This window comes from Gossypium arboreum, chromosome 12 (genome assembly GCF_025698485.1).
Source record: "Gossypium arboreum isolate Shixiya-1 chromosome 12, ASM2569848v2, whole genome shotgun sequence".
NCBI lineage: Eukaryota > Viridiplantae > Streptophyta > Magnoliopsida > Malvales > Malvaceae > Gossypium > Gossypium arboreum.
In genome coordinates this window covers 117,002,051-117,015,955 of record NC_069081.1, presented here as the reverse complement: position 1 = coordinate 117,015,955, position 13,905 = coordinate 117,002,051, and the positions used below count along the sequence as shown (strand labels likewise).

At 31.4% G+C, this 13,905-nt stretch overlaps 2 protein-coding genes across 4 annotated transcripts; one reads left to right on the top strand and one right to left on the bottom strand.

Annotated features, from left to right (window-relative positions):
- The first annotated feature begins 3,882 nt into the window (after positions 1-3,882).
- On the top strand, positions 3,883-9,398 carry LOC108489570 (membrane protein of ER body-like protein). 3 transcript variants are annotated; one of them, XM_017794209.2, is made up of 8 exons: positions 3,912-4,528; positions 5,171-5,320; positions 5,879-6,526; positions 6,793-7,431; positions 7,663-7,884; positions 8,094-8,324; positions 8,532-8,593; positions 8,749-9,398. In XM_017794209.2, the coding sequence occupies exons 1-8, from the start codon at positions 4,207-4,209 to the stop codon at positions 9,202-9,204; spliced, it is 2,730 nt and encodes a 909-aa protein (XP_017649698.1). In that variant the 5' UTR covers positions 3,912-4,206; the 3' UTR covers positions 9,205-9,398. The 3 variants fall into 3 exon arrangements, with proteins under 3 accessions (XP_052879171.1, XP_017649698.1, XP_052879172.1); XM_053023211.1 differs by lacking the exon at positions 5,171-5,320 and having other exon boundaries at positions 3,883-4,528; XM_053023212.1 differs by lacking the exon at positions 3,912-4,528 and having other exon boundaries at positions 5,167-5,279.
- Positions 9,399-11,068: 1,670 nt separating this feature from the next.
- Positions 11,069-12,909, bottom strand: LOC108488449 (probable receptor-like protein kinase At4g10390). The gene is made up of 2 exons (XM_017792728.2): positions 12,096-12,909; positions 11,069-11,989 (listed from the first exon to the last, which is right to left on the bottom strand). Exons 1-2 carry the CDS (start codon positions 12,751-12,753, stop codon positions 11,286-11,288), a joined length of 1,362 nt encoding a protein of 453 aa, XP_017648217.1. The 5' UTR covers positions 12,754-12,909; the 3' UTR covers positions 11,069-11,285.
- Positions 12,910-13,905: the final 996 nt, after the last annotated feature.

The window sequence follows — 13,905 nt, the reverse complement described above, 5'->3', positions numbered from 1 at the left end:
AAAACTCTTAAAAATTTTAAAATGAAAATGATTGTAAAATATAAAAAAATCTAAAATTCAATGTATTTTAAATGGATCAAACCGATCAACTAGACGGAGAATCGAATCGGTGAGAGGTAAAAATCAATTGACCCGCAAACTAGTATGGATTGATTGAATCGAGCTAAAATAAAAATAATTTTTAAATATAAATATGTTATTATACCAATTAAAAAAATTATTATCTAATTAACAGAGAATGACTAAAATAAGAATGAATTCAAATGTTAGTGTTGAAGTTAAAATTTTTTAAAATTTGGTTACCCGCAAACAGGAACGCACCTAAGGACTATAACTCCATTAATGAAGTAGAAAGATTTATATATCTTCTTATCATCATAGAAACGTTGAACACCGACGATGCACTTTTATTTCTTCTCGCCTTCCTAATTGCTTTGACTTTAATTATACAATACCACCATTTAGTTTTTTTTTTTATCATGTATTAAATTTATTTGTAATTTATAAATGTTCTTTCCATAGATAATATAGAAAAACTGTAGTCTAAATATTATATATTGTAAAAAGAAAAAGTCAAAAGTGTCTAATTTTATTATTGTTTTATTGTTCAATTAATTATATTTGATTGTTGATTTTTATGCAGATAACATATATATTTATTTAATTACTTAATTGCTACCATATGACTTTTTTTCATATTTATAAATATTTTTCATATTATTTTATAGAATTACTTTTTAGGTAGGCTTTTATACATATCAACACGTATCTTATTTTAAGATTAACACATGTTCTCTAGATGTAGATTCACTTGCATGATAATGTAAACTCACTATGTGCAAACTTATATTGACGAACAATACAATCTACCATTATGGGAATAAAGGGGATCGAGTCAATTCCGGTCAGATAACCGAATAGCAGATTGATAATGGCAAAAACTATAACAAGTATAAACATAAAATGTTGATGTTAATTTATACCATTTCCATGTTAACACTACATATGGTCGTATTTTTGTTAATACAATATTGACCCTACTTATAATAAGTTCATTTTACTTTTTTTTTTATTAAATAAATATGTTACAAGTCAATTGCACACTTAGGTTAGTTTAATTTTTATTTATAATTTCGTCCTTTGCAAGTTGTATAAATTTATCTTTTAGGTTGTATTACTAAAAAAAAAATCTGTAAAAGAAATTGTAATTGACGTTAATCAATGTTTGAAATACTAAAGGTAGGAATATTACCTCTTTAAAGATTTCCATATATTTATAATGTAAAGACAATTTTAATGGAGTAATTAAAGGGATGTTTTTGAATAAATAATTTAAAGAATGTCTCTAAATAATAAGTATAATGGTGAATTTATTATATGGACATAACTATTAATAATTAGCTAGGAAAATTATGTTTTTTTAAGAAAAAGAAAACTATGTTATAAATACAATTTTATTTTATTTAATATTATTGAAATATTTAACACAAAATTTATGGTAAAAGCTAATTTTTGTATCATTTATTCCGTAATTCATATTGTAAAATACGCTTCTAAATTGTTTATAAACATTTTCTTTAAACTTATTTATTGCTTAATATTTAATATAACTTTTGTATTGCATCTTTCTTTGTACATATATATTTAATTATATTGTAAGTAATTATCAAAAAAAATATCGTAATTTATCCTAAAATTATTTCAATCTTCTCGTATGCTTTCTTTTTTTGTGAAAATATAAATAAACAAAGTACCTGTATATTCCAGTGACACCAAGTACTTGTATAGGAATGGTCTGAATCGGTTACATGCTATCCAGATGGGTTTTTTTATATGAGCCAAAGCATATTATTTCGCCCAACTAATAAAGATTTTTACAATATCACGAGAGTTTCAAGTTATTCTTTGAAAATTGAATAAGTTTTTATTTTTCTAGAGGCGCCAACCAATCAACCCAAATAAACAAAGACTAACTAATCCCCACAGTAGGTACTCGAAAGTGCTCATTCAAATTATTTTCCAACCAATCAAATAAGTTGTTGGAGAAAAAACTACTTTGTTTATTGTTAAGCACAACCTAGCTCCAAACATCTCTTGCTGCCGGATAATCTCTAAATACATGTAAAATATTCTCTGACTCATTATGGCATAACGAACATAAGAGATCTTGATCAATTCCCTATCTTACTTTTTCCTCATTAGTAATGAGTCGTTGTTTAAAAACAAGCCAAAGGAATACCCTACTTATACATCCAAGGAACTTTCCACAGCATTCCTTTAGTGTTCCACGAAATCTCCCAAATAACCTGATATGCACTTATAACTGAGAATGATCCTGTTTGAGTATTTAACCAAGTGATTCGATCTAGCCTCACTGAAGGATGAGGAGGGGGAATGCTCACAATTCTTTTAACAAAATCCTTCAATAGCCAAACACGAAACATCTTAAGATTCCATGTTTCCTCTACTGTAACCATTTCATTAAGCTGACAAACTGATATAATATTTCTATGATAAGGTATTTGTTTAAACAAATACCCTAAATGTGAAATCCAAGAATCCTTCCAACACCAAATAGAGCGACCATCTCCTACAAATCACATTAAGCTTTTGCAAAGTAAAGGCTATAGGACTCTCCAAATTAATTTAAATATAATATACCATAACATACAATCACCACTTTAATATGAATTACAATTGATTTGTGTATCGCACGAGAATGCACAAAAGTTGAAGTTTTCAAAGTTTATCATACTAAAATATTTTTTTTCTCTTATTTTATTTTGAAAGAGTTTTCGAAAATAGATGGTTTTAAATTTATATGCTCTAACATGGAATTAGTTATATTTTAACAAAATTATAATTAACTTATTCAATTTAAATTTGACACTAATTTCATTTTATTCGACTTGATTTGAAAAAATTCAAATCAAATTAGGATGATAAAATGAGACTCGTTGGGAAATATTTATTTCGATGTTTTAAAATTAGTATACATATTTTTAAAATTTATTTTTAATTTGTTGGGAAATATTTATTTCGATGTTTTTAGTATTTTTATGTATTATATATATTTTAAAATTATATAAAAATATAAAAATTAATATATGCGGCCGGGTCAGGTATAGATTTTAATATTTTTATTCGAATCGGGCTTAGACAAAATTTTAAGACTATTTTTTAGATCAAGCCGAGCCCGAACTTAAATTTTTAGTTGAGCTCGGCCAAACTCATATACACCTCTAGTTCTCTCCCACATGAACGAATAGAAATCTAGTTATATATAATAATCTTAAAAGTACATTATTGATATAATAATTAAAGAAATAAAAACATTCCTGATCAAAAGACACTACCATGTGAACAAGGCAACAATTATTCACCTAACAATTAATACGAATTAATTTTTCAAAAATCAGGCATTTCATTTTGTATTTATATTTTCAAAATTTAATTTCTTTATTTTTAAATTTTTAAAATTTAGATTAATTAAATATCTTTTTAATTAAATGGTTATTAAGTGAGTATTTTTTTCAAAATATTATAAAAATAAATTTAACAAAAATAATTAAAAGGACAATAATTACAGTTGAATTTTGGAATTTGAAAGGTATAAAAATAGGGACCAAATTCTTAATTTTTGAAACATACCTAGAATTTATCAGCAGTTGGTTAATGGTTGCTACTTGGTTTAAAAAGAAAATCATAATGAAGGCAGAGACAGAAGAAATTGGTGGATTGAAAGGCTGGCAATATCCAGTGAGATGGGACCGTACTAGATAGGGTTTTCAATAATCCAACGGCTCATAATTTAGGATCTAGATCAAGTTCATTATGAAATAAAAAGTAGGTGAGTGTGGCTTTTGCAAAAATGGTTACCATGTAGCGTCACTGGTGTCACAGTTATAAATATAAGCAAATAAATAAATAAGACACGCGATACAGGTGGGTGAAAGAACATTTAAGTACCCCCGCCGTAGACTTCTCTTAAAGTCATCTTCCAACAGCCCCAAATCTAGCTTACCCCACTTTAATTAATTTCTTTAATATAATGTATTAGGATTAAGTGTTTTTCTTTGGCTATATAAGTCGTAGAGATAAGTATTTTGTTTTTCACAGCTACCAACTGAGGAAATTACTAGGTGAGGTGAATACTGTGTGTGAGTTGTGGTGGGGCTGTACCATTGATCACTTGGAAGTGAAAACATGGACATGGTGGTGGAACCACAACAGCAACTTGACACAAAGTTAGTCAATAAGAGTTCGTGGCTAAACCAAGAGGATGAAGAAGAAGAAGAGGTGGGTGTGAACCTGTTAGCAAGGCGCTCTAGCTCAAACCATCCACCGCTCAGTGGAGTCCGAGCTGATGATGAGTTTGAGCCTGAGCCTGTCCCTGTCTCCGCCCCTACCAGTGGAACCGCAAGTGAAAGCTCTGACCAAGAGGAGGAAGACAAAGGCGGTGTTCGAAATGAAGAGATGCGTGGTGAGAAGGGAGATGGAAACAGTGTTTACTATGACAAAATTGAAGGTACCCAATTTTCCTCATAACCATTCTCTGTTACCATGAATGTATGTTGGTTTCATATATATAATCATTCTCATGCTTATTCCAACATTGGGTTCATCTCTTCTCCTTCCCCTGTTTAATTTTTAAGTTCTTCAATTGTTGTCTTCCTTTTTGTTCATTGATTGTTGTATGCCCACAAAAAATAAAGGTTATCTTGCCATTTTACTAGCAACCTGTTGTTCACTGGTCAAGTTGGTAAGGACCACGGGGTTTTGGTTTCTTTTGCCTCCTACTACACGTGACTAATACCGACGCTCAACCTTCACATTTATTCACCATTCACGGTTAAATTTTCATTTTCAATTTATCACTTCATTTCCCAGAGGAAGTAAAGGAACTAGTTCTCAGTATCATTGGAAATTTGCATAAAGGTCATTGAAAGAAAGTTTAATTGTTATAAGTCTTTTATTGGTGATTGAAGAGCTTCACTATAACATATTGCTGCCATTTCTCTTTGTTTTTTCTAGCCTTTGATGATAAAAACAAAAGAACTTACCTTTTAGTAGCCATCTTATTCTCTTTGAGTTCACTTCAGTTGGATTATCCTCTCTTATATCTGTTATTAGTGAGAATGCAATTGGTTTTCATTGTTTGTGGCTGAAGGAACATGGAAATGTCGCCATTGCAATTGGACCCATCAAAATGGAAGTCCTTCTATAGTTGATATCGAGAGTCATGAGGGGTACTTCCACAAGGCAATGAATACAAAAAGGTTAAACCAATGGGGACCCTGTTTTGGTTTAGAAACTAAAGGTCAGTAGACTGTAGATGCCAAGATTAATGCAGGGATTGTGACAGGTAGCTGCTGGTCAAGATTCCATAGACTGAACTGAACCTCGTCAAATGGGTTATTGTAGTGATTTGTGGTTAGATAGTTTCTTTCATTATAGCTCAGAACTAGACCAGTTTGCTTTAATTTTCCTGATGTTGGGTATCTCTTATTAGATAATATTCCCGGATTAAGTTTATCCGACAACAAATGTCGAGCTTCGGTTTATAAGGTTGTGCTGATTCTGTGTGTTCTGCTGTGTATGAGTTTTTTTTTGTTTTTGTCATTGCTGGCTGGTAAATTCCTTTGCACTTTTGTTGTGTGTAGATATATTTACATATTTCACTTTCCATCTATAAAATGTGACTTTTGGTGCACATTCTAATATTCCAATTATCAGTTGCAAGTTTATAAATTTAACTAGATCATGGCTTTGGTTCCAATTATCTGGACATTTTTGTTCAAACTGAATTGTTTCTTTATATAGAAGGTGCTTGACTGCAGTTGCATAACAAAGTATTCATCTGCTTTCATGTTTGCAGGCACTGAATCCATCGATGAAACTTATGAAATGCAATCTGAAATTACAAAAACCTTGACCATGGAAGTCAGTCATCAAACGGTGAGAAATGTAGAGGATCAGAAAGGCTTTGGTTTGAGCCCTGCCCCGGTTGAACATTTACATGAAGAAGCAAATGTAAGCTTCAAGCATTTTGAGAAAGAGGCCAAAGTAGATGCCAATGTTGACTTAAATGGAGAAATCAAAGAGGATTTGTACTGTCCAAATGGAAGTTTCAAGCACATTGAGGAAGAAACCAAAGATGCTAACATTGACTTAATCGGAGAAATAGAAGAGGATTTGATGGACTTAGATGTTGAAGGGGTTTTAGAGAAACAAAATACACATGATTTGTACTGTCCAAATTGCAATTCTTGTATCACAAAAAGGGTGATCCTTGTTAGAAGAAAACCTAAAGTTTCAATGCGCCACAAACCAAAGCGTGGCAAAAAGCCGGATCTGATTCCTACTTCTGCAGGTTTTGTTGTCAGTGGTGACACACCTGAAATACATTCAGATCCTAGTCCAGCAGCAGCACCTGACGAGCAAGATGCCAGTAGAGAACAAGAACAAAAACAAGAACAAGAAGCATTCAGCTGCTTATCATGCTTCAGCGTTTTCATTCCTATAGGTATTACATTACTTATGTCACATAATCATCTAAGTATCTTACTGATCATTAGAGTTGAAACAACCAACGAAGGTGTAGATGCATTCAATAGTAACCTCACATGTATGCAATTTCTATTTTCATGCATGCTTGTATGTTACTTGTTAGTTCCTTGGTATGAATTTCGAATCAAATAAATTTAGCTTTTTAACTTGACAAATTTTAGATCATTACCATGTAGGGTGTTTTATGTGCATGAAACCTAATTCCATTCTTTAATCTTGAAGGAAATGGTTGTTTCAAGATCTTTCAGTTCTTCAGAGGGGGGAGACAGACTGAACAGCCCCAAAGTCCACAAGAGATAAGACAGAGGGAACACTCAGAAAGTACCCAAGGAACCAACCTGAGTGAAAACAATCTAAGTCCACAAGGAACAAACCTGAGTGAGAACACACAAAGTCCTTCAGAGATTAACTTGGAGGGAGAAACACAAAGTCCTCAAGGTATTAGCCAGAACGAATACCCAGAAACTCCTCAACTGATAAGTGGCAATGATGACACACAAAGTCCTCAGAAGAGAAGCCATGATGCAAACATGAGTAGTCCTCAATGTATAAACAATAATGAAGATGCACAAAAACCTCAAGATATAATCTGGAATGGAGGTACACAAAGTCCTAAAAAGAGAAACCGCGATGCTAACATGAGTAGTCCTCAACATATAAATCCTAATGAAGATGCACAAAAAGCTCGAGATGTAAACCGGAATGAAGATACACACAGTCCTCAAAAGATAAGCCGCAATGAAAATGCACAGAATCCACAGGATGTAAACCAGAATGACAGCAAGCAAAGACCTCAAAAGATACCTACAGAGAAAACAAATTGGATTTTATCTATTTTTGGATATTATAAGAGCAAAGGAGGTATGGTTAACTTTACAATCATTAAAAGATGAAAATCTGTTATGTCTATTTGCTATTTCTGTCTTCGTATGTTTATTGTTTACCTCTTTCTCTTTGCTTGGAGTTCATAGTTACTTTGAAGGTTTCAGATTGCCTTGGAACGGTTTAGATGAAAGCCTTGACCATCTTGGCTATCACTATCTTATCATTCTTACTAAGAGTGGTCTATTTGTGCTTGATATGGAATATTAGAATATCCACCTGTTCAAGCTGGTCATGCTGTATCAGTGCAAAGTGCTGCAGTGCCAACCCCATCAGTTATCAACGGTGAACATATAGATGCGACAGCTATAAAACTCAAAGAACCTGGAATAAGTGACATATTTTCCTCGACAGACAGCTCTCTACTTGGCAAGCTGAAAGGTGAATGTACAGTGCAGAAGCCAGATGCTGATTTGTTTCAGAGAAATATTGGTATGTGAATATTTGGGTGTATTTTACTGCTAAACCATCCTTTTTACATTTGATTTTAACTCCTTAAATTGTTTCTTTTAAACTGGAAAAGGGTTGATTTCTTACTTGTATCGACTCATATGCTTGATTGTCGTGGTGCAATGTATTGCATGTTAGATTCGCTGAAGTTTCTAATTTTCTGCATCTTTTGCCATTGCAATATGAAGCAGGTGACAATGACATAAAGGATATTGAAACTGGGTTACTCGAGCCATTATTACATCCCAGTGTGGAAGTGCCACCTTCGTCTCAAACAATAACAGAAACTGAACATAGAGGTACTGATGCTGGTGAAGTTCGTGAATGGGAAATTCTGAAAAGTATCGTCTATGGTGGATTAATTGAATCAATCACAAGTTTAGGGGTTGTGTCTTCTGCAGCCGGTGCTGGTGCCGATACATGTAAGTTTTCCCTCTTTTCCCCTCTCCAGATTATATCAAATAGTTCGAGTAGATTTGTCATATTATCTTATTCCTTATCATCACACATATATATATAATGTAGAATATTTCCTTTGCTTATAGAATAAAGAACAACTTGAAACTTCATAATGACTCCACTTCCTTGCATGGAACATACTAGACCCAGTTTTTGCTTTGATATTGCAGTGAATGTTTTGGCTTTGGGAGTGGCAAATCTGATTGGAGGACTTATCATCATTTGCCATAATGTGAGTCTTTTTTCCCTTGTGAATAACATTTCTTGTTTACAATGATGCTTGATAAAAGTTGTCTATTAATATGTACATTGTAATCTGTAATAAGTGCTTTTTAATTAATATATTTGTTCTGCAAATCTCCTTTCACTTATAATATAACTTTACAGCTTAGGGAACTGAAAAATGACCAACCTCGAGCTTCTGATGTTGAGGAAGATCGGTACCAAGTGCTGTTAGGACAGAGACAGAATTTCAAACTGCATGCATTTGTAGCTATTTTGTCATTCCTCTTATTTGGCTTGGTTCCTCCTGTCGTCTATGGCTTCTCGTTTCGCAATAGCGATGATAAAGACTTCAAGCTAGCAGCAATGGCCGGTGCTTCTCTAATATGCATCATTTTGCTTGCACTAGGGAAAGGTCATGTTAGAAAACCAAACCGAGCTTATTTCCGAACTGTATTTTATTACCTCAGCCTTGGGATAACGGCATCTGGCATCTCATACGTAGTTGGTCAACTGTTGAAAAAACTCGCCGAGCAGCTCGGTTTGTTCGACTCGAGTTCAACTGTCAGCATGCCCTTTTTGGAGACAATACCAATGGAGGTGGGAAGGGCATCCTATTGAAAGTTATGGGATTGGATTCCGAAGGAATTTTGAAGAGAATGATGGCATGGGAGCATCAATTCTCAGTGAGTCACATAGCATGTTTTTAGCTTTTTTCTTTTTTGTTGGTACATTTAATATTCTTTCAGTGACTTGCATTTTTACCTTTGTGGCGACGAACAAACTTATTGAGAAAGAAGTAAAATTTCCCAAAAGTTCTTCACCCCATTTTTTGCACTCTATTTTGTTTTGGTAACATGGCTTATATTATTCGTTAATAAATTATAATAAATACTTTTTTTCTTTTAATTTGCTATTAGGTCCTTTTAAATTTGGGTACAATAGACTGATATAATAACTCCTAAAATTTAAAATATATTTTCAATTCTTTTTAACAGTTAATGTTTTTTACACAGCATCACGCATTTCACTTTCAGTAATTTATAATATAAGTTTTTTCTTATATTTTGATAAATTTTATATTAGAAAAATTTATTGACATGAAGAAGTGAATTTAAGTGCGTTAAAACGTATTTTTTCTATTTATAAATTGACGAGAGATAATAGTAATTTTAGATATTTTATCAAAAAAATAGATATGAAATTATTAAAATTTTTATTTTATTAAAATCGATCAAATCTTTTCCTTATCTTCGAATAAATAGGCACGCGGTCCCGTAAGGATTAAGGACCGTAACGTCCCAATCACTGTACAGCCAAACACTAAAAGTTAAAGGTTTAATATACAATCTGGTATTTGAGTTTTGACATTTTTTAATATGGTACATATAAATTTTTTAATCAATATGTTACTTATATTTGACAAAAGTTATATATTTTGATATTTGAAGATAATGGTGTTAATTTTTTAATATTTAATTAGAGTTTTAGAGTTGATTTGATAAAATTTATAATTAACTAATAATATTAGCAATTAACTTTCATTATATCAATTTTAAAATTTGAATTGAATCACATTCATTAGACCGCATTTGAAAAATTAAATATAAATTTAAATAAATTCATAATTGACATCAAAACTTATTCTATTATCAAAATCATGATAATTTTAATTTTAATAATATTAGCAAATAACTTTTATCAAATTAACTCTAAAACTTGATTAAACAATTAAAAGTTAACATTGTTGCCTATCAAGATCAAAATATATAATTTTATCAAATATAAATACCAGGCCAAAAAATAACACAAGTATTATGTTAGAAAAAGTGTTAAAGCTCGGTATCAAATCATCTATTAAGCTAAAATGAAATCATTTATACCAATAACTTAAATAATAATAATTTTAAAATTAAATAAACAAAATACATGATTATTTTTAAAAATTTTGCTTATGAAAATTAAAAACAAAAATTCACTACTAATATATTAAATAAAACGCTTACAATCATATAATTAGATAATATGGCAAAGGTCTTTTTACTTTAACCAATGGTCGAGAGTTACTCCAAGTTTTGAGTATAAAGTAACTTTAAAACTCATTTTTCTATAAAAAATATAGAAAATAATAAGTAGATAAGAGTCAATTATCATTTACTATTAGAATTTGATTTTGATTCATTTCAAAAAAAGAGGATTTGATTTTTTTTAAATTGAAAAAGAATTTGATTTAGATTTAGATTTAGATTATGATGAAATGTTTAAAATTAAAAATAAAATGTAAAATATTTTTAAAATTTAAAATATATATTTATCAACAATATAATTATATTTAGTAATTAAATTTTCAATATTTAATTTTTAATTTATCACCTAACTTAATTAAATTTGATAATTTTTAAATAAGATTTAAGACATAGAAATATACCAAATGGATTTCAAATTTAGCAGGGATTGAACAAAAATAAAATAAAATAGTTTCCAGTTGCAGTAGAATTAGTGATATGAAAATTTGAACCATCTTACATTTACTACAACAAAATAGTTTTTCGGTCTAATTTAGGGGCACACATTCCAGACCAGGACAGGCCCTAATTATCCTTTTTACCTACGCAAATTTACTTACAATAAAAAAAGACCAAAGTATAAACAATTTTCACTTTTGAACCCAATTGACAACTATGTTTGTCACCATCAATTAGTTATTTACGGCGGCAATCTTTGGCCGGCGACAAGAGTAAGTCAATGGAACCCATTTTCTCCTTCATTATTTGCATGATTTGCGAAGCTGATGGCCTAACAGTCGGCGACTGGTGAAGGCAAAGCCCAGCAATTGAAACCATAGCCTTAGCTTCATCCAAATCATATTCTCCACCCAAACGTGGATCCACCAGCTCCGCCACTTCCACCGCCGTCCCAACTTCACTAATGGCTTTTAAATTGGGCGCCATTATCGACGTCAATAATTGTCCCCTTTCGGGACAAAAAGCTTCCATCCCAGTAACAAGCTCTAAAATAATAACACCCAAGCTGTAAACATCGTTCTTTTTGGAAGCCAACCCGGTTCTCAAGTAATGAGGGTCGGTATAACCCGGTGACCCTATCATCACTTGCTTCGTCGTCCTGGAACACGACGGTGGCATCACCGTCGACGAAAAACCCATCTTCGCCGACCCAAAATCACAGAGCTTACAATTAAAACGCTCGTCCAACAAGATGTTTGAAGCTTTAATATCGCCGTGAATGATTTGGAGGGTACATTTTTCGTGTAAAAATTCGATTGCTTGAGCGAGTTGATAAGCTATGGCGGTGCGGGTCTTCCATGGAAGTACATCGTTATTCCTTTCGTGTAACTTTTCTTGTAAGTTTCCATTAGGAATGTACTCAAACACCATGGCCCCTTCCTCTGAAAAAATATTAAAAAGTTTTCAATTAATCCAAAAAAAAAAAAAAGAGAGAGACTTGTCCTTTTATCTTTTTGAAGAGTAAAGCAAAAGACTCACGCAACGCACCTAGATCATTGCAGTAACCAAGAAGTTTAACGATGTTGTCGTGTCGGAGCCGGAGCAAAATATCCAGTTCTTGTTTAAACACTTGGTTAAGTCGATCACCGCCGATGTGGACTTTAACTGCTCCTTGTCTTGAATTACCAGACAAGTTAGCCAAGTAGACATTGCTAAACCCTCCTTGACCAATCACAAGTGAGAAATCTTTAGTAACATTCTTAATCTCATCCCAACTGAATTTCTTAACAAACCCTTCACCGCCCCCGTCGACGGAATCTTTTCCCTTGCTTTCGGTTTCTTCAGGTTGAGCGGCTGATGTGGGTTTACTTCGTCGGAGTTTCCTGAGTTTAAGGAATCTGAATAAGAACCCCATGGCAAACAACAAGGCTAGAACCAAGACAAGAGAAAATGTGATGAGGATGTCGATTTGAGGGTGAGAATGGGGTTGGGTTGTTTTAAAAGAGGGTGTCGGTGGGTCAGTACCGGAAGTGTGGGGAAGAGTGGAAGCGACGCAGAAAGTGAGTGGAGAAGATGAAAGGAACAATGGTAGTAAGAAAATGGATGGGAAGGGACAAGAACGGCAGTACCAGCAGACAAAATTTGGAACACATAAAATCCATGTCCTTATAACCTTAGATTTATCAGTAGTCAAAGATGAAGCCATGGAGACATGCACAATCCGACAAAGCTCGATCTAATATTCTGATCTAGGACGAGGGAAAGAGAAGAGAAAGAGACAAAGGATGAAAGCCAGAGAGAGGTTCTTCTTTTTCTGCCTAATAAACCATTTGAGTTTGACCGATCGGCTATAAACATATTTTTTAAATTAAAAAACACATTTTTTATCCAATATTTTAAAGATTGAGAATTCTTTTTTTTTTTATCATTTGTTTAATTTATAATTTCAAAAGTTAATCTTTTATTTAAACATTTAAATTAAAGTGTTGATTTTGCTAATTTATCGTTTGTTGACATACAATTTAATAATAGCATTTAAAGTTTTTATGGTATTCTTATTATTACTCATAACCCTAAACTATTAAATAGGAAGGCGATTTATGTTGAAATTCACTTTTTTTCTTATGAGTACAGCAACATTATCAACACAGAAAAACTCAATTATTATTTAATTTAGATTAAGGTAATTAGATTAAATTTTCAAGTATTTATATATTTTTTAATTTCTTCTTTACATTATTAATTAAATAATTAAGAAGAAAATGGCATACCAATCAAAGTAGTCAAAACTGCATCGATAGGTGTATAGTTTTTCTACTAAAATTGGTACATATCGATATCGGTCTATTTTAAAGTACCATTTTAAACTTATCGATATTTTTAAAAATATTTAATATATTTAAATAAATTAGATTAAATAATTTCAAATATAAAATATTAATTGATTATATAAAATACTCATTAATAAAATTCACAAATAAAATTTCATCATTTGATAAATCTAAAGTAAATAAAGAAAAAAAAACATCCCACAAATTAAATAACAAAATTGTACACAACATAATTTAAAAAATCTACAATAAAATCACCTCATACTAAATATATAAATTGAAAGCTTAATAAAAGATAAACACAGAATTATGTTCCAAAAGTTTTAGAATTTTTTCTTTCTTGAGTTGATTTGTTATTTAAAATTTTTACTTATTAATTTTTTAAAGTTGCTCATGAACCTTAGTTAAAATTAAAGTTTAATATTTAAATTTTAAATTTGATTAATAAAAAATTTTAAATTGGTAAAAATATTTTTTAGTATTATTCATACATTAGTTCGTGTGAAATGTTTTAGTCAGTTTAAACG

Coding starts and splice junctions, on each gene's coding strand:
- LOC108489570 (XM_017794209.2), top strand. CDS start 4,207: ATGGACATGGTGGTGGAACCACAACAGCAACTTGACACAAAGTTAGTC. Junction 5,321..5,878: donor TTTTGGTTTAGAAACTAAAG/GTCAGTAGACTG, acceptor TCATGTTTGCAG/GCACTGAATCCATCGATGAA. Junction 8,325..8,531: donor CGGTGCTGGTGCCGATACAT/GTAAGTTTTCCC, acceptor TTGATATTGCAG/TGAATGTTTTGGCTTTGGGA.
- LOC108488449 (XM_017792728.2), bottom strand. CDS start 12,753: ATGGCTTCATCTTTGACTACTGATAAATCTAAGGTTATAAGGACATGG. Junction 11,990..12,095: donor TGGTTACTGCAATGATCTAG/GTGCGTTGCGTG, acceptor ATATTTTTTCAG/AGGAAGGGGCCATGGTGTTT.